A 21,487-nucleotide genomic window follows, 5' to 3' on the forward strand; every position below is an offset into this window, starting at 1 on the left:
TGGGAGGACAGTGATACCCTTTGTGGTACCTACAGCTCAGGGCTGTGCACACCTCCCTAACTTACTTGCCCCTCCCTCTCAGCTGCCAGTGCTGTCCTTTCTGTATTTCTGGGTACATCTTCCTGTTCTGCTTCTTATATTCCCTTTCCTTGTCTGCTTCTCTCTTTTCTCCCTCCTTCCTAATTCTCTTCTGTCATGCCTGTTCTTCATGCTTTCTCTTTACTGCAATCCTTTCTCTCCTTAACTGTCTCTGTAACATGAAATGAAGTCACATATTTATTCTCCTGGGGATAGTTTACTGTTCTGTTTTTTCTGAATGCAAAAAAGCAGGTAAGTTGAACACTTAGATTTTTCTAAGAGGAAAGAAGAGTTCTTTGAGCTTGATCAATGTCATTCATCTCTCTCTCTTTTGCTGACAATTGATAGAGGAGAGTCCATGCTGTGTAAAACCTGTCATACTACTGTAGTTTGATAGAAAAAGAATAGTCAATGGGGTTATAAGAAATCCCTTGGGTCAAATTCTCTAACTTGCAATAGAGAAGAAAAGGCATTAATTCAATTGAACATTTGGTTGGCACTGGAAAACTGAAAAAAAAAATTTTTTTGCCTTATACTATGCACAACTCTAAAAAGATATGTATTTTATTAGTGAGTTATTAAAATTAAAGGTTTACTTCTGATAAATAATTCATACGCAAGACAGACAAAAGAGTCTAAGTTAATCTGTTTTATTAACCCATAAAATGTTGGGGATGTTATTGTGGTGGAGTCAAAGTCAGTGAATTAGAAGGGTGTGTGTCTTATCTGAGCTTGCACACAAGTCTCTGGGGAGCAGTGGAATCAGCCAAGGCTCAGAGGAAAGGTCAAGATCTTTGTATGCTTTCTACCCGGAGGCAGGGGCCACAGTGATGGGAGTGGTCTTGGCCTGTCATTAGCACCAGGTAGATCTCGGGGGTATTTCCCAAGAGGAGACATCACTTGTTGCAATTAGTCTCAGTGAACCTTGGCTTTCAGGGCATACTTTTTCTATTTCTGAACTTCACAAACTGGAGGTCTGGGGCAAAAGTGATCTCTTATGGTCTCCCATGGGACTCCTTACCTACACGGAGCTGCATGTCTCCCCCCTCACTGCAGGAGACTGTGCTGTACTCAAGTGAAATGTTGGAGAACTACAGAACCATCTTCACACTGATTGGCTTTTGATGCAGTTAAAGCCTTGTCTGTAAGGGTTTTAGACTGGTAGCAAAGTTAGATATTTTTTCTTATAAAGACATTTGAAAAGAAATTTAGACTTCCCTGCTTTGTAACCTACCTTTAGATTAGAATGAAGGTAGCAATTTGATGGAAGTAGGGGACCACGCATGTGGCAACCCGTATGTGCACGCACACAGTTGTCTCTGTATCTGAGGCTTTTGTTTCCAGGGCTCCCCAAGGACACCAAAAATCCTTGGATACTCAGATCCCTTCCACATACTTTAAATCATCTCCAGATTACTTATAATACTTAGTGCAATGTCAATGCTATATGTAAATAGTTTATGTGGTGTTGTTTAGGGACTAATGACAAGCAAAAAACTATACATGTTCAGTGCAGATATAATTTTTATTTTTTTAAATATGCTCAATCTGAGGCTGGTTAAATCCACAGGTGTGAAACCCATGGAAACGGAGGGCCAACTGTGTGCGTGTGTGTGTGTGTGTGTGTGTGTGTGTGTGTGTGTGTGTGTACAGGGAAGCATGTAAATATCAATGTCTATGCTGGGTTTTCTACCTGTGATTTCACATCTCCCAAACAAACGTCCCTATGTTCTGATGCAGCCAGAAAAGCCAATCCTTGGAGTGCAATCCTGAGCTCATAGGATGGTGCCATCAGAGTTAGCGCCATCTAGGAGCTGGCTGGGTTTTCACAGTGAATGGAGATGTACAAAAAGAACCTTTTTTTTTCTGAATTTAAATGACCTAATCAAGCAGTAAAAATGACTGTATTTTTCTAGTATGCCTTAACTTCTACAGAAAAAGAATGGTTTAAAAATCTCAACTCATAGGCATTTATGGGAATATATATATTAATAAATATATATATATATTTTAAGTTAGAATATATATGTGTGTGTATGTGTGTTAAGTTAGAAACATGGCATTGACAAATGAACTTGGTCAGAAGAGCAGGACCAAGTTGGAAGGAGTCAGGGGTTCAGGTAACTCAGGCACTGGTTGGAGGAGTTGGGAGGACACAACCAAGGAACACTGTGAGAACTGAATTCAACTCTTAGAAAGAAGCTCTTGTAGAAGAGGGAATATGTTTGTTTTGTATTATGAGGCAGAGCCAGACCAGAACCACTGGGTGGCACTTGAAAGAAGAGAATTTCAGCTCTTTGTTCAAAACATAGAAAATGTTTCTGATATTGGCTGCCCTGGGAAGGTATTTAGCCCTTCACCAAGAGTATCTTCCTCATGAAGTGGAATATTGCATGAGGAGCTCTTCAGTGTTCCTCAAGAATTCTATGTTCTTTGATCTGAAATACTGTGTGGAGGAAATCTGGTAACTTTTATAAAGAATTCCTTGTTGTTTACTATGATGTGCCCGTTCTTATGATCTCTGCATTATTATTTTGCATAATGAGTGAAATCAGCCAAACTATAACTAAATCCCTTTACATCACTTGGGCCAAGTTTTGAAAAATCCAGATGACCCAATTGGTCAGTGTAGACTCTTGAATTCTGGTTTGAGAAGAGAAGTGTATTTTTATCTGTGAACACCTGCCACCGAGGTGGGGTGGGGGGGCAGTTTGACCTAGGATATAACCAGCCTTTAAGGGCAGCAAATGTTAGGGGAAGTTATCTTTCCTTCACGGGAAGTCTGAAAGCTCATCTGTGCCACAGCTCCACCTCCACCAAGGATGAGAATCCAGTCTCCATCTACCTTCAGTGTCATTTTGGTCATAATGTCTGTGAAGAAACTTATTAACATCATGGGCTAAATAAAAAGTGACTGGCCTACATTTTGCAGTCCTTAGCTCAGTAATGATATGATTTCCATTGCGTGGGACAGTAAAGACTTGTGCTATGTAAGAAGGGCTTAGGATGCGGAGGAGACCTTTTGAAATGTAGGGTGTGGATATATTTTAAGGGGTCAATTCATTGAAAAAATAAATAAAAAGAACAGTACCTTCTGAAAAGTGTAGTACTAGTCTAAGTCTTCCTACTGGATTATGTCTTTTGTCATGGAGCTCAAGCTTCTTCTCATCACTAGCTCTTCCAGCTAATGCTGGCTCTGACAAAAGTAGTAAGCAAAACAACAGTGACATAAGCCAAGGCCCCACCTGTGCCGACTGGGTACTGTGGCCTTTCAGATTGCTTTCAACTCCACAAGTGTTTCTAGCCTGCAGCCAGGATTGACCCATGCCCCGGATTTTCAGAGCAGTGGGCTGACTCACATTGTTGGGTTTCATGTTTTTCATGAATTCAGCCGACCTACCTGGGAAGCTCCTAGACCTGAGGGGGAAAGCTGCTAGTGAACCTGGAGTAGGAGGGACTCCATGGAAGAAAGCCCAGGGGACTAGTCACCAGGAACAGGAGCACTGAAGCGAGAAAGCTAGTCTAAGTCTAAATCTCTCCAGGTCCTGTCAGGCAAGCTTTGTTCCTTGCCAGTCCCCCAGATCCTGGGTCCTGGGAGGATTCTGTAACAACTCTTTCTTAATGCTGTATGGCCTGGGGGTGTCCAGATCATAACGTCTTTCTGTAGCTGTCCAGATCCATCCTGGAGGGATGATGTTACAGAGTGGGCGATGAGCTGTGCTGGTTAAACAGAGACTGGAGACTTCAGGTTATAGAAGCCAGTCTATCTAATGTCCTTGGAGGCTGGGAACCTACCACTAACACAGAGACTGTGTGGTTCTCCTGGATCCTCTTCCCACTGTGCACATCGCGGTGTATCTGCTTGCCTCCTGTTTTAAACAATTTACTTCTGTTTATCAGAAGAGCTTACACTTGGCCATACTATACTTCTTTAGAAAGAGACAAACAAGCTGGATTTGGTGGTGCACACCTGTAATACCAATGATTCAGGAGGTTGAGGCAGGAGGATTTCAAGTTCAAGGCCAGCCTCAGCAACTTATCAAGACCTCGTCTCAAAAAACGGAAAGGGCTGGAGTTCAGTGGTAGAGTGATCCTGGGTTCAGTTCTAGAACTGCCAAACAGACAAAATGAACAGAATGCCTTGGGTGAAACAATATTAACAATGACAACTTCGGAAGTGGAAGACACAGCAGAATAGTTTTGTATTTCCTATCCGATGCTTTTGCTCACCATCTCGTAGAACCTTTCCAGAGTGACGATGCCCTCATCAGACTGTGATGACAGTTCCTTGGGGAAAGAAACTGGATGGTGGCGGGGAAGTGGGGTGGATGACGTGCGGCTCTTCTGAGAAAAGGGACTTTGAATGTCTGGCTCTTTGGCCACTTGGCCAAACAGGGCTTCCCCTGTCCGTGTGGGGCCACCGAACTTGTCTCCCCAGTCCCTGAGTCACAAGTACCTCTTGCGGGTGGCAATAGATTGTTAGGGACGTACAATAAAAAAATAATCTAGAAATCACCCGTGAGGGTGAACTTTAGAGTCAGACAGACTCGCACAGACTGGTTTGGGGAACATTGGAAAGTTATTCATTTCATTTCTATAAAATGGGGTTAATATTACCTATCTGAGAGAATTTTGGGTAAGCGTTAAATGAGATGATGTCTAATAAGGCATTGTGTTAATTGGAACATAGGGATGCCCAATAAATACTAGCTGCTGCTATTATTATTACTGCTGGTGAGTGTCTTTCTGCTGTGTACACCTAAAGCAAAGGGAAGTGATTGAAAGCAAGAGTAGCTGATTAAAGTACTGACCAATACTCAGGGCTTCCCTTCTTCCTTTTGGAGGCCTTGGGGGACAGATCAGATCTTTGGGTACTCTGTTCCCTTCTGGGCTCTATGCTGCTCTTTACCTTAGCCATCAGACTCTTGAGTAGGATATGTACATGCAAAACAATTTTTTAAATTTAAATTCTTCCCTAGAAACTTACATTTTAATTGGTTCAGCCATTTGCTGTCATAGTTCATTTCAAAGCTAGTGGTGTGCTGGAATGTGCCACACAGAAGCACACTTTGGCCAAATGCCCTGTGTTTAGAGGATTCTGTTTCCCATCGCTGATAATCAGCCAGGCGGGGGTAGGAGAAGGAGCTGTAATACTGAGCCCTCATCCCTAACCCACTCAATTCAACTGTCTCCAGATCATGTCGCACGAGCTCTTCTCCAGATTTAGTCTCCGGTTCTTTGGATGATGATACAGTGGTAGTCTGCTCTGGGTGGAAGCGATTCCTTCTGCTGTTGGTGAATAGAAGAACACCCGTACGCCCTCTGCAGGAAGAGGTGGTATTTATCTGTGGTGAGCCAAGGAATAAAACAGGAAGGACATACTATTCAAAGGAAAATTGAACCCTGTAGGTCTCTCACCTGTGAAAACACCCACATACTGTACAACTTGAACAGCCTCAAACTGCAGAGTCCAGAGAGCTCCGAGATCTACAGAGCATTTTTTGGACATTTAGGTTCTCAGACATCAGGAAAGAACTGCAATGGAAAAGACTACTAACAATTATTCGGGAAGCATAGACTGGCCTTGGATCTTGGAACATGAATCCTTCCTTATGGAAAAGCTGCCGAGGACACCAGATAAGGTGATGGGAAGAGAACTTGAAGAACTTCAGTGCCCTGGGAAGGAAGTATGCCCCACTGGATCACATCCCAGAAAAGACCAGCAGCTCAATGTCCCTGTAGTGTGATTGCATATGGGAAGTGGCCCGCAGGTGTCCTTTCTTAATGGGTATCAACACTAGTCAGCTCTCTCTCCTTGTTTGTTTAAGAAAAGTTTGCTTTGCTTCTATCACTCTGGGCATATTGCCTGATTGGACAGTTCAACAAACCTCATGGAAAGGGAAGTATGTCTGATGAAACTATTTGGCTAAAATATATTGAAGTGAAATATACCTCATGTATGCTTTATTTTTATGGAGGTCTTTCTTGACATCCACAGGTGCTGGTTTTTCATCAAAACTTAACAGTGTTTCTGGGAACTATCTGGTCATAGCACAGCAGTCTTGGTGAAGGGGGTATTAGCCTCAGTAAGCCAGTGGACTGGGCTGATGGAGGGATCATGGAGAGACCCACCACGTCTCTGACACTGGGTTGTTCTCTCCCTTCACACCTCTGTGGCAAAGTGGGTATACAGATATTTTCTTGTCAGTATTTGCCCTTTGTCTTTCATTTTGATGTTTCTGTTCAGCTGAAGCAAGTAGAGAGTGACTGGAAAAGGGTACAGATGAATAATCTTCCACTTCTGAAATGAGCTGCTGCCTACTGCCATTACCCTGTGCATGATGCTCCATTTAAACACGGACCCCACACACCCTACTGGGCATCCAGAGTTCCACAGGACCTGGAGTGAGCTTGAACAATGGCTCATCTAGATGTCACTCTGTGGTGGTGACTTACACTGTTTCTAGGGATTCCTGCACTCATCTCATGTTTTTCTAAGTCTGAGGTGGAAAAGTCTTAGGCATTTGTTCTAGTGGATTAGATTGATTACCCACTTTCAAAAGGTGCAATAATCAGAATGAAGGAGGTCCCATGAACTTCAGAGAGAGTGGAGCACCCTGCTGAGGCCCCCAGGTTGGCGTGCTCCCCTGTTTCTTCTCTCTTTTGGATATGGACAGTCCTTGGAGGCCAGGTAGGCCTTGTTTTGTGGAGCAAATAGTGAATACAAGCCGGAGCATCCCTTTTAACCTTAGAGTATCTCCTGAATGTTATGCCCTGGAGCCTCATAATACCTTCCTCTCGTCCCTACCCCAATCCGGGGCTAATTTGTGGCCTTCTTAAATCTGTGTTCCTTCTTCACAGAACCTACATTGAGCTGCTCTGCTCTACCTTTGCTGGTGTCCCCCAGTTCACCTCTTTCTTTCCTAAACTCTGATGTGATGTGAACTTGAATTACTGCCTATCAAAAACCGAGTTGTGTGTTCAAACCTGCCCCATCCCTGTCCTTAACTGGACCCTTAGACTTGATTCTTGAGATGTATCTCCTGGACGTTCATGCTCCCACCCAAAGGAGGTGCTCCGCAAGAGCTTGAGGCAGAATTTATGGTACATGAATAATGTTAGAGTTTCAAAGTCTAGTGTTTAATTTAGTATTAGTTACATCCTTATTTTAAAACCTTAATACTTTTTCCAAAATGTGAACCTTTTAGAAGGAGCACAATTGTGTGGATCTTTGTTCTCTACAAATTCTAGAAAGAGCTATCACAGGTGTACTTGATGATAGGGCTTGATTAATGTTTTCTTGGTACCACTGTCTTCCCTAGGGAGAAGGTCTTTTCTTGGGAAATGTCACAGAATCCATGTTCTCTTTATTGAATTTGTTTCTCATTGGCTTTGGACTAGTTCTCAGAGACTTGGCTGACCAGTTCTTGCCCCTAGAAAATATGTGAGGCTGAGTAGTTCATGTTCCAGGTCCCTACTAGTTGTTGAGTGTGTTTCTTTTCTCAAGGCTATGTATACAGACCTCATATTCCCACCTAAACACTCTGAGCAGTATTAAGTACTCAATTGGGTAAGTCCAGGAAACTGAGGCTCAGAGTCTTACAAAATAAGTAGCCAGTAGTCTCTCAGCAAATAATGGTGGTGCTGGTTCACCCCAAGGTCTTTGACTCTGAAGCTAGCCTTCTTCTCACTTTTTTTAAAAAATTTATTTTTATTGTAAACAAATGGGATACATATTGTTTCTGTTTGTACATGGAGTAACAGCATACCATTTGCATATTCATACATTTACATAGAGTAATGATGTTTGATTCATTGCATTATTTTTTTCCTTCCCCCTCACCCCTCCCACCTCTCTTTTCCCTCTATACAGTCCCTCCTTCCTCCATTCTTGCCCCCCTCCCATCCCCCATTATGTGTCATCATCTGCTTATCAGTGAGATCATTGTCTTTTGGATTTTTGAGATTGGCTTATCTCACTTAACATGATATTCTCCAATTTCATCCATTTGCCTGCAGATACCATAATTTTATTATTCTTTATAGCTGAGTAATATTCCATTGTTTATATATACCACGATTTCTTTATCCATTCATCAATTGAAGGACATCTAGGTTGGTTCCATAGTCTGGCTATTTTCTTCTCACTTTTTTAATTGGAAAAAAAAATCAAGCTACAGAAAATCAGAGATAACAGTAAAACAAACCACCATGTACCCTTTTCTAGAATTAAAAAATGCTGACCTTTTGGCATATTTTCGTTTCTATTTTTTTTAAATAAAAGGAAACATTTTGATCTATCATATAGAAAATCAATCATATTGTACATATTTTGCAACTTAGTCTTTTGTGTGTATATGTATGGTACTGGGGATTGAACCCAGAGGTGCTCTACCACTGAGCTATATCTGCTGCTCTTTCTTAAATTTTGAGACAGGGTCCCACTAAGTCGCTGAGGCTAGCCTTGAAGTTGCAATCCTCCTGCCTCAGCCAGCTGAGTCGCTGAGATTGCAGGTGTGTGCCATGGTACCCAACTGCAGATTTCTCTTTTTTCTTGTTTTGTTTTTGATTTTATTACATATATATTTAAATTCTTTATTTCATTGGCTGTCTAATATACTTTTCTTTGAATTTTTATAATTTATTTATCCTATTATTAGTTCCCCAGGTTTTATTATTCTACAAACTGTGCCAAACATGCCTCCATCTTCTCTAACTGGGAAATACACTTGCACGAGGAATGACCAGGGTGTGGGGTTGACGCAGGCTCAGTTTACTGGAGACTGCCCAGTTGCTCTACAAAGCGTTCCTACACTGCTGTCATATAGGAGAGGGCAGATTTCTCCAAAGGCTTATACCACCTGGCACTGTGTGGACTATAATTTTGACCAGTTATGAAATGGCATGTCATTGTTTTAATTTTAATTTGCGTCATTCCAGGTTGTGGGACCGAATGACTTTTCATAAGCTCCTTGACCATTCAGGCGACCTCCTTCATGCATTGGTGTTCACATTCTCTGTTTATGTTTATATTAGGCTGTTATCGTTTCTCCTGCTGATTTGTATAAACTCTACATATTATCAATATTAATCATTTACCAAAAACATTTGGGTGACCTAGTCAAGGGTGATTGTGGGTTCTCATTGTGTATGACTTTTAAATCTTGGTAAAGTTATCAGTCTTTTTTTGCTGTGCTGTGCATCTTGTTTGTCATATTTTCTGTAATAGTTTTGAAGTTTTTTTTCCTCCTTTAGGTCTTTAATTATGACCCATGTGCCCATCCGCTTGTCCTTTCCTTACTCCATTTTTTCTCTGTAGCACTCCTTGCCTGCTAATGTGCCTTATGCTTCTCTTGTCTCTTTACTTATTTTGTTGTCTCATTGCTAGAGTGTAAGCTTTGTGCAGGCAGGGTCTTTGGTCTGTTGTGTTCATGGATGTATCCCTAATACCTGGCATGGTCACTGGCCTGTAGAAGGTGCTCAATAAATATTTGTTGGACAAATAAAGAATAATCCGTGTGGAATTTATTTTTTGTGTAGATGATATGACGAAGGCACCGTTTTTGTTTTTTGTTTTGACTCATGAAAAGCTCGTTTCTCCGACATTATTGCCGCCTCAGCTCAGTAGTGGGAATGGGAAGGAGGCAGAGCCAGAACAGCGCACAGGAAGCTCTCCCCTGATGGGCCTGTCAGTAAACACTGAAGAAGTGCCTTTTGTGAACTCAGTTCAAAAAGGGACATGAGTTCCTGCTCTCAGAGGACTTTCTGGCTGACATTTCAACTCCTCAGGTCTGAGGCAGAAGCAACAAGACTAGTTGTGAGCTTTGTATACTGAGAACACAGAACCTGGAAACATAGTGGTCAAGTTTGAAGGCTCTAAAATGAAATCTGGTTTTGCAACCTATCTCTGTTCTTGAGCAGACTTTATATTCTTTTTTTTTTTTTTTAAGAATTTAACGTTTTTTTTTTTGTTGTTGTTGTTTTTTTTTTAATTTAATGTGGTTCTGAGGATCGAACCCTGTGCCTCACCCGTACTAGGCAAGCACTCTGCCGCTGAGCTACAGCCTCAGCCCCAGGCTTTGTATCTTGAACAAATGACTTCTCTCCAAGATTCTGATTTCTTATCAATAAAAGGAAAATAATCATAGCACCTCATCCACTGATGATTGTAAGGGCTACTGATAGTGTGCATGCCAAATACTAATAGCACAATGCCTATAAATCTACACTAAATTTGGTGTGGGCAAAGAGCCTTCAGGGAGGAGGTGGTGTTGGCCTGGGTCTTGCAGGATGGTTTGGATTTTTCTAGGCAGGAATTGAATGAGTGGGAAGGGTTATGCTAGACAAGAAATAGAATAAATAAAAACAAAAACATGGAGACCAGAAAGCATAGGGTGAGTCCAGGGAACATTGATCTAGTTTGACTGGATTATGGGAGGGATTGATAAATGAAGAGGTTGGAAATGTAGGTTGAGACCAGTCGTGGTAGGTAATCAACACCATGCCAAGAAAAATTTTTATTACTCTGCTCATAATTTCTCAGTGGCTCCCTAGTGCCTGATCACATCTGAGTCCCAGATTGAGGTCTCTGGCAGTGGGTGCTGGGCAAATAGGAGGGGAGAGGGCAGGAAGGGCAGCTGGGAAGGGAGAGCAGGGCCAGTGCTGGGAAGGGCTCATGTTCCAGGGCACTTGAACTTTATTCATGAACATTATTGAAAATACTATTTTTTTTTTTTTTTTTTTTTTAGCACCAGGTGTGAATATATATAGATTTCTATTCATTACATTATTTTGAGACAGTTTTCTCCCTGGATATTGCTGTTAAGCATCTGGTGTTTTGTCTCTGAAACTGCATTCATCAGGGAAAGCATAGGGACAAATCAGCTGCTTCCCCAGTTCTCCATTACATCTGCCTCCTCTAAAGTCACAGGGAAACCAACAACCTGAAGGATGAGACCCCGGCAGGTCCTTTGTTAAAGAGCCCATGCCAGCCTTCTTCCCATCCTCCCCTTACTTCTAGGGCAGTACTGCAGTGCTAGGTTGTTGTCCCAGGAAGGATGGAAGCAGACAAACCTCTGACCGGCAGGATGGTGTGAGTAAAAGAGCCTGGGCCTCCCCATTGGAGAGACTCACTTGGGTTGAGGTCTCAGCCCCACCAATATCTAGGTGCTTGTTGAAGGGATGAATGAATGATGAATGTCTTGGAACCTCATGGAGTGGGGTAGCCATCTAGGGTTGTTTCTCAGCATCGAGGGCTAACCCTGCAAAAGCCAGGTACCCAGTGCACATCCTTCCTACCTTCTCAGTGAAAGCACTCAGATTGGGAAGGAGTTTATCCATCCTTACTTGACATTTTTATAGCCAAGTCATTCTTAGGCACCCTGGAGAATCAGAGTGCTACAGTTCCTCTCCTTAAAGAGAAGTTAGGTTATCTTTAATAAAAGTTAGAAATCATACCAAATTAGATTATTTTACCTCAGAAGACCACTTCAATGGATTCTTTTGAATAGCATAGTTCTATTATTATATATTACTTCAACCTTAATAGAAAAAAATTGATTAAAATATGTGCCTTGTTCATATGTAGCCTGGCTGAATGCCACAAGACACATTAATTGAAAATGAATTTCCACAAACCCAATCAAGCATCATGAAGATGAAAAATGTACCTTTTCCCCTCCGTTCCTTCATTGATTTTTCATTTTGCCCACTCAGAGCTTCATTTAGCAATTCTTCAGTTGAATTTTGTTGTGGCCTTAATTCATTCCCTTCACTCCCTCCCCATAAATGAGATAATGTTCCATTTTCCTTCTCCTTATTAAACTGTTCTTTCATGCTGCATTAAGGCAGGGCAGATTCTGATCTTGTCATATTTCTCTATGTATTATTTTTTTAATAAAAGAGCCTAAGCTTCATTATTTTTATCCTTGCATTTTGTGATGACTTTTATCAAGGAGAATGTACTTTAAAAATACAATTGCTATGAAATTACAACATTAAAGACTTTCAAACTAGAATTAAGGGAAGCTGTAGCAAAAAATAAAATAATTTTCAGAGAAAAAAGTATAAAATATCGATTTCTCTGCAATGCAATATATGGGTATCAAACATAATTCCTGTTTTGTTGAGGGAAATGGAGACAACTGTCTGCAGATCACAGAACAATCAAGAGACCCGGTTAAAACAAGACCCTGTCAGGACAAGAGGAAGCCAAGAGAGAATCTAGCGGAAGTCTGCATGAGCTCTAGAATGTTCTTGCCTGTCCTATTCCATTCCTGTCTAGTCAGCTCATTGATTCACTGGATCTATAGGGGTTTTGAAAACAATAATGGGAATTTGGAACTATTTCCTTGTGAAATTTTTAAAATTTCTAATAACACAGCAACATAACTTTCCCCAGAAAAGCCTTTAGGAACTAAAAATAAAGCATTATATTGCTTCATTTTGACCTAGAATTCACAATCCAGATGATCTCATTTTGTTTAGTAACGTTAATTGGCAGTAACACATCCTTAATAAATATTCCAATGCAAAAATGAATTATTTCTTCATAAATGCAGTTCAAAGTAGGAAGTTTTTGTAAATAAGGTTCCATAGGAAGGAGTAACAAAGTAGAGGTGTTGGTGACAGAAATTGGGTCACTTTATTCATTAATGTGCGGCCAAGTTTTGTGATGTGTGCACACATATGCACAAAGTTCCTTCCCACAGATCTTGAATAAATGTGACTGTGGGCCTTAACTGGTTATCCTAAAATTAAAATGAACACATAATAAACTTCAAAGAAAAATAATATAAACAGTCTGGATTTTAAAAATCTAGTTCTCTTTCCCTTACAAGATTTTAAACAGTTGGATTAAATGTGACTCTCATATTTGTCTTGTTTTGTTTTAGTTTTAAAGAGTTTATTTGAGCAAGCAACAGAGCATTAACCAGGCATCACCAGGTGGAAAGTGTCTCTGGGCTTCTACCAGGGGGCGTGAGGAAAACGTTTGATTGGTTAAAGTAGAAAGCCCCTACTTGGAAGTTAGTTGGCACTTTCTGATTGGCGAGGTTCCTAGATACAGGTTGAATGGTGGCTTCTGATTGGTAGAGTTCCTAGTTTGACGTTAGTTGTTAGTTTCTGATTGGTTAAGCTTGAGCTTTATTTTCCTGAGCTGTGACCATGCATTCTGGTTGAGTTCTGGTTTGCTTGGTAGGCATCCCTGGTCCTAGAGCCCTAATAATTTTAACAATTCCCCAATTTTGTTCAGCCTCTCATCTGACCCAAACTGGGGTGTAACACTAGGGTGTCATTATCATGGCTGATTAGTGTCTCTCAATGTGAAACTTGAGACTATCCATTTTAATGTGCCTTCTAGTATCACTGAGGGAGGGAGTAGAATTTATTGCACAACACTGCACTCCTGGTTTGTAACAAAGCTGGTGTGCCCTTCCCATGTGCTGTTTCAGCCGGTTTCCTATTTTACATAAGGCATTTCCCATGTATGATATGTTGCTAGAAAACACCCAAAGCACAATTTCTTGACAACCAATTGCTGTCTAATATTTCATGCTTATTTGTTACTGTATTTTTTTTTTTCATTAATTTCTCCTTATAGTCCCTGAGTTCAACATTGAATTATGTTTTCTGAGTCTCACACAGTTGGGTACTAGTCACATAATTTTAACTACATAACTTTATCAGTTTCCAGCATCTAACATGAAGTGGCCCATGTCCTACCTGCTGCTAATGGGGAAAACAAACTTCCAGGAAGCTGGGAAATCTTACAACTTCCAGGGTTGAGCCAAATTTAAAACAGAAACTTTGTAATTTGTCTACAATTTCATTTTGGTCTGGTTGACAGAAGCTCTTTTTGGAAACAGATTGGGAGAAATTCTTTTACTATAGCAGTCTCTCTTTCTGAAGCAGTTTATTAAAAATGTGGGTTTATAAGGGCAGTTTCATCTCCAAGAAGTGATCTTCTGTATAAGATAATTGAATCACTACACATTTGTTCGGGGTGGGTTTGGGGTCTTCACAAGGCAGAAATGTAAACAAAGGACGGCAATAACACTGATGTATCCTAAGGGGTTTGTTCAGAGGGCTGAAGCATCACAGAGGAGGGAGATGGACTTGGGATGTGCTGGCCTGAGAGGTGATTGTGAGTTGATCGTGACAACAGGAGTTATCCAAGTGGACAAGCAATGGAGGGTGGGAGGCATTCCGGATTGAGGCACCAGCTTTGTGCAAAGGCCTGCAGGCAGGACTGTAGTATGTTAAACAAGCGTTGACTGTATGGAGCAGCTTCAATGTCGGGTTCATCAAGGGATGAGTAGGGCATGAAATGATACTGGGACAAGAGTGGGACCCCAGCAGAGGGGCCTCATGTGTCATGCTAGGGATTGGGAACATTAGAAGCTTAGGAGGGCCTTTGAGTAAGAGCCCAAGAATTCAGCTTCTCTGGGGCCAAGGCCTGGGTGGTTTGTCAGTTCCCCCTAAGTGTGCGGCAGTGCTTAAGGGCAATCACTTAGCTCAAACCACGTATGCAGATAACTCCATTGTGGTTAAAATGAGAAAAGCCTCCATCAGTTTTAAGAAGCTAGAACTTTACTTCCCCTTTTCTTTTCAAATATCAAACTAGGCTGAAGTCTTAGAGACTCAACATCCTGCCTAGGTGCATGGGGTTGCAAGTCATATTCAATTTGAGCTACAAAGAAACATGATAATCAAGATGAAGAGTAGAAGAAATTCTGATAACATCATTAAAAGTTTCCATCAAGATGTGTTTTCCCCCTTGTTCTATTAAGGGAGTCCAATACAATCATTTCTGATATTTAGGTTTAGTCATTGGAACAAGATTGTGTCCTTCTATAAATAGATTAGGCAAAGTCTGTAGATACATGCTTCTTACTTCTCAGTTTTAATACTGACTTGAGCCTGCTTACCTGGGCCCTTTGCCACCACCTGGTGACAACTAACCCTAAATGCAGCTTCATGAGGGGTCGGTAAATCTGAAGGTCAAATTGTAAACTAAAATGAATCAAGGAGTGAGAGCAGATATGCCTAATGAATTTCATTTGCATACTGATTGCATGGGACCCTGGACTTTAGAGTGGTCTCTGATTTTGGGGGTGCTTTGGGAACATGTGGTTATCAAGGCCATCTTGGTTCAACTGAATTGATTCCAGACTATTTTGTCCCTGAAGTTGGATTGTTTGAGGGTGGACAAATGGGTTCATTGATTCATTCATTTGTTATCTGAGCATATAAAAAAATTAAGATCTTTACTTTCAGAAAGTCTAGTGAGGGAGAAATACCAGTAACCATATAATAGTAGCTAACTATTGAAGTCTTCTTGTGTGCAAGATGCAACAAGAGACAATATTTTAAGACTTTTAGAAGTGGTTAGAAATAATACCATTTCCCATACCAACATGTGATTTAGAGATTCTGAAAAAAGAAGCACAGACTTTGAAATCAGACATTACCACCACACTATCAAACCCAGAAGCACATGAGTGTGCTATTTTAGGGAATGGGGGCCTCACTTGGGAAAAGGCATGGGATGTGCTCCAGAGCAGCTGTGGGACAGTCCAAGTGGGGGTACAAAGTAGGCACCCTTTCTAGGCATGTGGGGCATGACCACCCCAAGCATCCTTTTTTTCCCTTTAATCTGAACTAGTCAACCCTGGTCATAGAATATACTGGACAAGATGCTGCTGTAAGATATGCTTAAGAATGTAAGTAAACATGCATCAACAGCCCTCACTTAGCACAATAGCACAGTTGCTTCATGAAATATCATTTGCTGAAAATCTGGAGTTCTATTTTCAGAAGATTCTATACCCTCAATCCTTCTCATAGCTCCTTCCTTCTCCCCAAACCAGGTGCCTTATTAGTGTAGCATTAACCCTGTTTTCTCAGAAGAGCTCCCAGAACCTTTTCTGATAGCACTCTTTCCTGATGATCTCTTTGCCTTTTATTTATTTATAGCTGTCCCCCAGTAATTATGGGGTACTGGTCCTAGGACACCCTCTGGAGACCAAAATCTAAGGGTGCTCAAGTCCCTTATATCAAATGGCAAAGTGTTAGTGTACACTAACACACATTCTCCCATGGACTTCAAATCATCTCTAGATTACTTGTAACACCTAATGAAATATCAATGCTGTCTGAGTGATTGTTATACTGTATTATTTAGGGATTAAGGATAAGAAAATAAAGTCTGTACATTTCAATACAGATAGAGTTTTTTAAAAAAATAGTTTCAATATGCTGTCGGTTTGAATTTGAGACACAGGACTCACAGATATGGAGAACTGATTAGTTTTTAAACTAAAATCCACAGAATCCTCTTGGCATCTTCCTATAAGCTGCTCACTTCTGTGTTTCTAAACCACATCTGTTGCTTTTCTTGACTCACATACCACTCTGAGTCCTTCAAGAGACAGCAAATTAGTGTATTTGAAACCACTTTTTATGTTATTGGGTTAAATATCACCCTTCACCACCTTGGAGAGTTTTAGTGAATTTTAGTGCCCATTATTAATGTCATTTAAATTTCAAAAGGCAATTTAAAAAAATCTTAATACTGTAGGAAAGAATGAAAAAGGAAAACAAGGAGGTTAATTTTTTGAAAATTATTTCTATGAAAATTGAAGAAAATTTACACAGACTCTTTTATTTTGGTTCATAATCCTACATCAACCCCAGAACTATGTCATTTATCTAACTTCTCTTCCAGCTTTTACTTTCACTATTGTAAACTTTTTCCTGTCCCTTGAGGCTTTTTGTAAACACTCTTCCGTTTTGCAATGTATTTGTTTTTAGCATCTGTGTAATATACTCCATCAAATTGATATTCCATAATTTACTGCCCATTCCTTTAGTGCTAGACATTAAGGTTATTTCCATTTTCTCTCTATTATAAATAATGGGAGCAAGAACATCTCTATATATACAGCTTTTTCCCTATATTTGAATTATATCCCTAGGATAAATTCCCAGGAGTGGGATTAGTGGGTCAAAGGGTCTGAACAGCTTTATGGCTCTTAATATTTATTGCTAAATTGCCTAAAGGGTCATTCTAATTTACAGTGCCACCTGCAACACATGAGAGTGGCTGTCCCTCCCAGTCCTGCCAACACTGGCCTCTTTAGTCACTAGTTTTGAGCAAATTTAAGAGGTATTAAAGGGTAACTTGTTACAGTTTTTAATTGCTAATTTCTTTCATTAATATCAACACTGAACTTTAAAATTTTTTCTTTTAGTTGTAGATGGACACAATACTTTTATTTATTTATTTATTTATTTATATGTGGTGCTGAGGATCAAACCCAGTGCCTCACACATGCTAGGCAAACACTGTACCACTGAGCTACAACCCCAGTCCTGGACTTTTTTTTTTTTTTTTTTAAGTGTATTTCTTACATTCTATTTTGTATAGTTTGCTTTTCTTATCATAGGATTATATTTTTTGATACTATGTGGAATTATAATTATAAAAATGCCAAATGCACTTAGAACAGAAAGAAAAATCAATGAAGCCCACCAGACTCATTACCCAGGTTCAACAAATAACAAGATTTGACCATATTTGCTTTATTCACCTCTTTTCTTCACTTTGTATCATATTTCAAAAGCAAGGGCTGGGGTTGTGGCTCAGTGATAGAGCACTTGCTTAGCCTGTGTGAGGCACTGCGTTCAATCCTCCACACCACATAAAAATAAATAAATAAAGATCCATCAACAACTAAAAAAAAAAAAAATTTGAAGAAAAAAAAAAAGGTAAATCCCAGACATTCTGCATATGTTTCCTATATACTTCACCATGCATCTCTAAAACAAGTGAAGTTTTCCTTATGTAATCATAAGGCCATTGTCACACCTAACAAAATTAGTGATAATTCCTTGCATCACTTAATGCCCATCTGTAATAAAATTTTCCAAAGTGTCTTTTTACTGATGCTTTATCCCAATCAGCACACATTACCTTCACATTTTAGTTGTTACATTTCTAAGGTCTCCTAGTCTGGAGCATGCTGCCCCTGTCTGACCTCACCTTCTGACCTTATCCCAGCTGGCTGCTTATTGCAGGAACTGAGCCAGTGGGCCTATACATTTCCACATTCTGTATTTGACGTTTTGTTTCCTTAATAGCTCTGGAAGCTTGATTGTATTAAATTTTAACTTTTATTTGAGATGAAGGCAAGAATCCTGGGGTACAGTATACTTCATTTTGTATCACTTTTGAGACATGAACTGGCCAGTTGTCCTACTTTGGGTGATATGAAGGCTGATAATGGATGCAGGTGGTGATGGTCCAAAACTCAACAGTACAGTTCCTCCTCAGCTTTCACCCGCTCTCTTTCATTCTCTGCTGATGGTTGCTTGTCTTAGGTCTTTCACAGAGATTACAAAATTGTGATTTTCTTATTCTGTTATTCCTTCCATATTGATTAAGTAGAATTCTTCAGAAAAGTGAAAATGTTTTCCTCATAAACTAAGGCTTGTTACAGTCTTAAAAAGCAGTTTATATAAAAAAGGTAAGGCAAATGCTTAATTTTTCCCATTTATATCACCACATTTTCAAATATGGAGTTGGTGCCTTTGTCACTTCCAGTGGAATCCAAGAAACTGTGATTGCTGTTTTTTTTTTTCCTTAAAGACTTATGAAGTATTCTTAGTAAATATTTATTCATTACTTTGACTTACAAAGTATTGACTCAATATTATTCATTCTTTTTTTTTTTTTTTTTTTGGTACTGGGGATTGAACCCAGGAAAGCTTAACCACTGAGCCACATCCCCAGCCCCCCCCGCCCCCAACCTTTAAAAATTTGTTTAGAGATAGGGTCTTGCTTAGGAGTTGCTTAGAGCCTTACTAAGTTGCTGAGGCTGGCTTTGAATTCTCAATCCTCCCACCTCAGCCTCCTGAGCTGCTGGGATTACAGGCATATGCCACCGCACCTGACTTCATCATTCTTTTTGATGTTCAACTTGTCCTATCCTTGGCCCACTGAAGGAAGTGTCATGATCTTGTTTTCAGGTATAATAAGGTATCTCAGATTCATCTAATTTTGTTTTTTTTTTTTCCCCTGGAATGGGTCATTTCTCTAAGAAATTCTATGGGTTTTTTATTTGTTTGTTTTTAGTGGAGAATAGTAAATGGAGACTACAGTATGAATATGTTATATTGTTATTATTTTTAAGTTTTCTCAGAGTCATAATACATCTTTTATGAAAGACAATAAGAGTGGGTTCATACTGACATTGTCATTTCAAATTTAACAAAATATTTTTTGCTTCTTTAGTTTCATACTTTTTTCTTATACTAAAAATCTTATTCCCAGATATACTACTACACATAAAAGTTTCAAAATAACAATGCCAGTATTTCTACTCAAAATTTTCCTAATGAAGGTGTAATTTCTTTGCAACTGTATTTATACTTAAAATGTATTTCTCTAAAATATTAAATTACTTGTGCTAACAACACTTGAATACTTTTCACCAATATAATATTAAGTTGCTTCATGCTAGTTAGTCATCAAGTTTTAGGGTTACTTTTTTCTTTTTGTTTAAATTTTATTTTTTGAATCTAAAAAGTATGCTTTCAAAGTTATCCAAAAAGTAACAAGGTATCCCAAAAGTCTTCAATCCATTCTGTCTCTGCCTAAGTTCCTCCCTCTCTCTATTGGTAAATTATTTCTTAATAATTATTTCTAAAATAATTAGAGTTTTAGCTGGGTGTGGTGGCACATGCCTTTAATCCCCGATGCTTGGGAAGCTAATGCAGGATCGCAAGTTCAAAGCCAGACTCATCAACTTATCAAGGCACTAGGCAACTTAGCAGGACCCTATCTCAAAATTTAAAGAAATGATAGAAAGGGCTGGGGATGTAGTTCATTGATTAAGCACCCCTGGGTTCAATCCCTGGTACCAAAAAACAAAACAAAACAAACCTATAAAAAATAATTAGGGCTTTATCTTTGTAGTGTGTATTATATAAATATGTACATGCATTTATTTGTCCCCATTTGTTTTATACAAAATTTAGCATACTATACATGCTTTATGCACTCATATCAGTGTTCTAGAGGTTTTTGTGTTTTGGAAGGTTACACAGACCTCTGTTTTTAGGATACCATGGTTTATTCAACCAATCACTCATTGGTGGAGTTTTGCTTGTGTTTTATTGAAAAAAGTCCTAGGTCCAAGTCATTCTGTATTTTAGCCACTGTATCTTTGAAATCTAGTCCTAGAAATGGGATTGCTGGGTCAAAGGTTAAATGCATACATATTTTTTCTAGATTTTGCTAGTTTCCCTTCCATATGAATTATGACTTTTTTGGGGGGTGGTACCAGGGATTGAACCCAGGGGTGCTCAACCCCAGCTCTTTTTATACTTTATTTTGGAACAGGGTGTCACTAAGTTATTAGGGCCTCACTAAATTTCCAAGGCTGGCTTTAAACTCATGATCCTTCTACCTCAATCTCCCCAGCTGCTGGGATTACAAGCATGCGCCACCATGCCTGGAAGAATTGTGACATTTTGCACTGAGAGGAATTTTAGAAAATGATTTTGTGAATGCTCAACTTTAATACACAAGATGGTTAGAAAGTTAGTGTGCTGTTTAATGAACATACCATTTTCACTATTGTTCAAGACACAATCTGATATAAAGTGCCCCAGTTCTCGCTTTTGGGGACTCTCTGGTTCGTCTAGGAATATATGATATATGGAAAAAAAAAAAAAAAAAAAAAAGCAAAGAGTAGTCCAAGTTAGAGTATGCTTTAAAAACAAAAGTATCAGCCCAGCACAGTCTGGTTTAGGAAGCCAGTCCTGCTTACTAACCTTGGGAATCCTCAACCCTTGAAATTTCATTAACACGTCAAACTTTTTGACACTCGTTGAACAGATGTGAGAGTGCTAACAGGAATAACAAAACTGAATATTTGAAATGTGGGCCACTGCCTCATAAATTCAAGCTGAATGATTATTTCTTTGTTGAGCTATATCTGCATTTCCCAAAGCATATTCTCTGGATTGTCTCTGGGTTGTTATTAAGGATTATATAGCAGAATCAATGTGGAGATGTTGCACTAAATGGTCCTAATGAGATGTGACTCTGAAATCACGACTGAAAATCCAAGTTCCCTGGCCACAGAACTGCCCTGTGTGGAGCATTTCAGATCAGTGCTGTTCCAGGAAACAAAGAAATCCATGTGCTGGTTCTGTTCAAATGACAACCAAAGTCATCCGTCTCTCCCAGTAGCTTAACTCATACTCATACGGTTCTACACTTTTGGTTGACAGTTTTTCATTTGTTTCTTTCTAGATTGAATCGTTAAAGAAAAAAGTGCAACAGAAACAACTCTTGATATTGCAGCTTTTAGAAAAGATTTCCTTCTTAGAAGGAGAGGTA

The 21,487-nt window shown here is 39.6% G+C and overlaps 1 protein-coding gene across 3 annotated transcripts in view; it reads left to right on the forward strand.

Moving 5' to 3' along the window:
- The window catches only part of MYZAP (myocardial zonula adherens protein), an 83,274-nt gene that overhangs the window by 39,840 nt on the left and 21,947 nt on the right, over positions 1-21,487 (forward strand). For 2 of the 3 annotated variants that reach the window (XM_079125925.1, XM_079125924.1), the window contains one exon: positions 21,401-21,484. In XM_079125925.1, coding sequence (XP_078982051.1) covers positions 21,401-21,484 — 84 coding nt within the window. Of the gene's footprint in view, positions 1-5,273; positions 7,770-21,400; positions 21,485-21,487 lie in introns of those variants that run through there. The other variant, XM_079125926.1, reaches the window with a different exon arrangement.

Source organism: Sciurus vulgaris (assembly GCF_902686455.1).
Source record: "Sciurus vulgaris genome assembly, chromosome: 2".
In the NCBI taxonomy this organism is placed as follows: domain Eukaryota; kingdom Metazoa; phylum Chordata; class Mammalia; order Rodentia; family Sciuridae; genus Sciurus; species Sciurus vulgaris.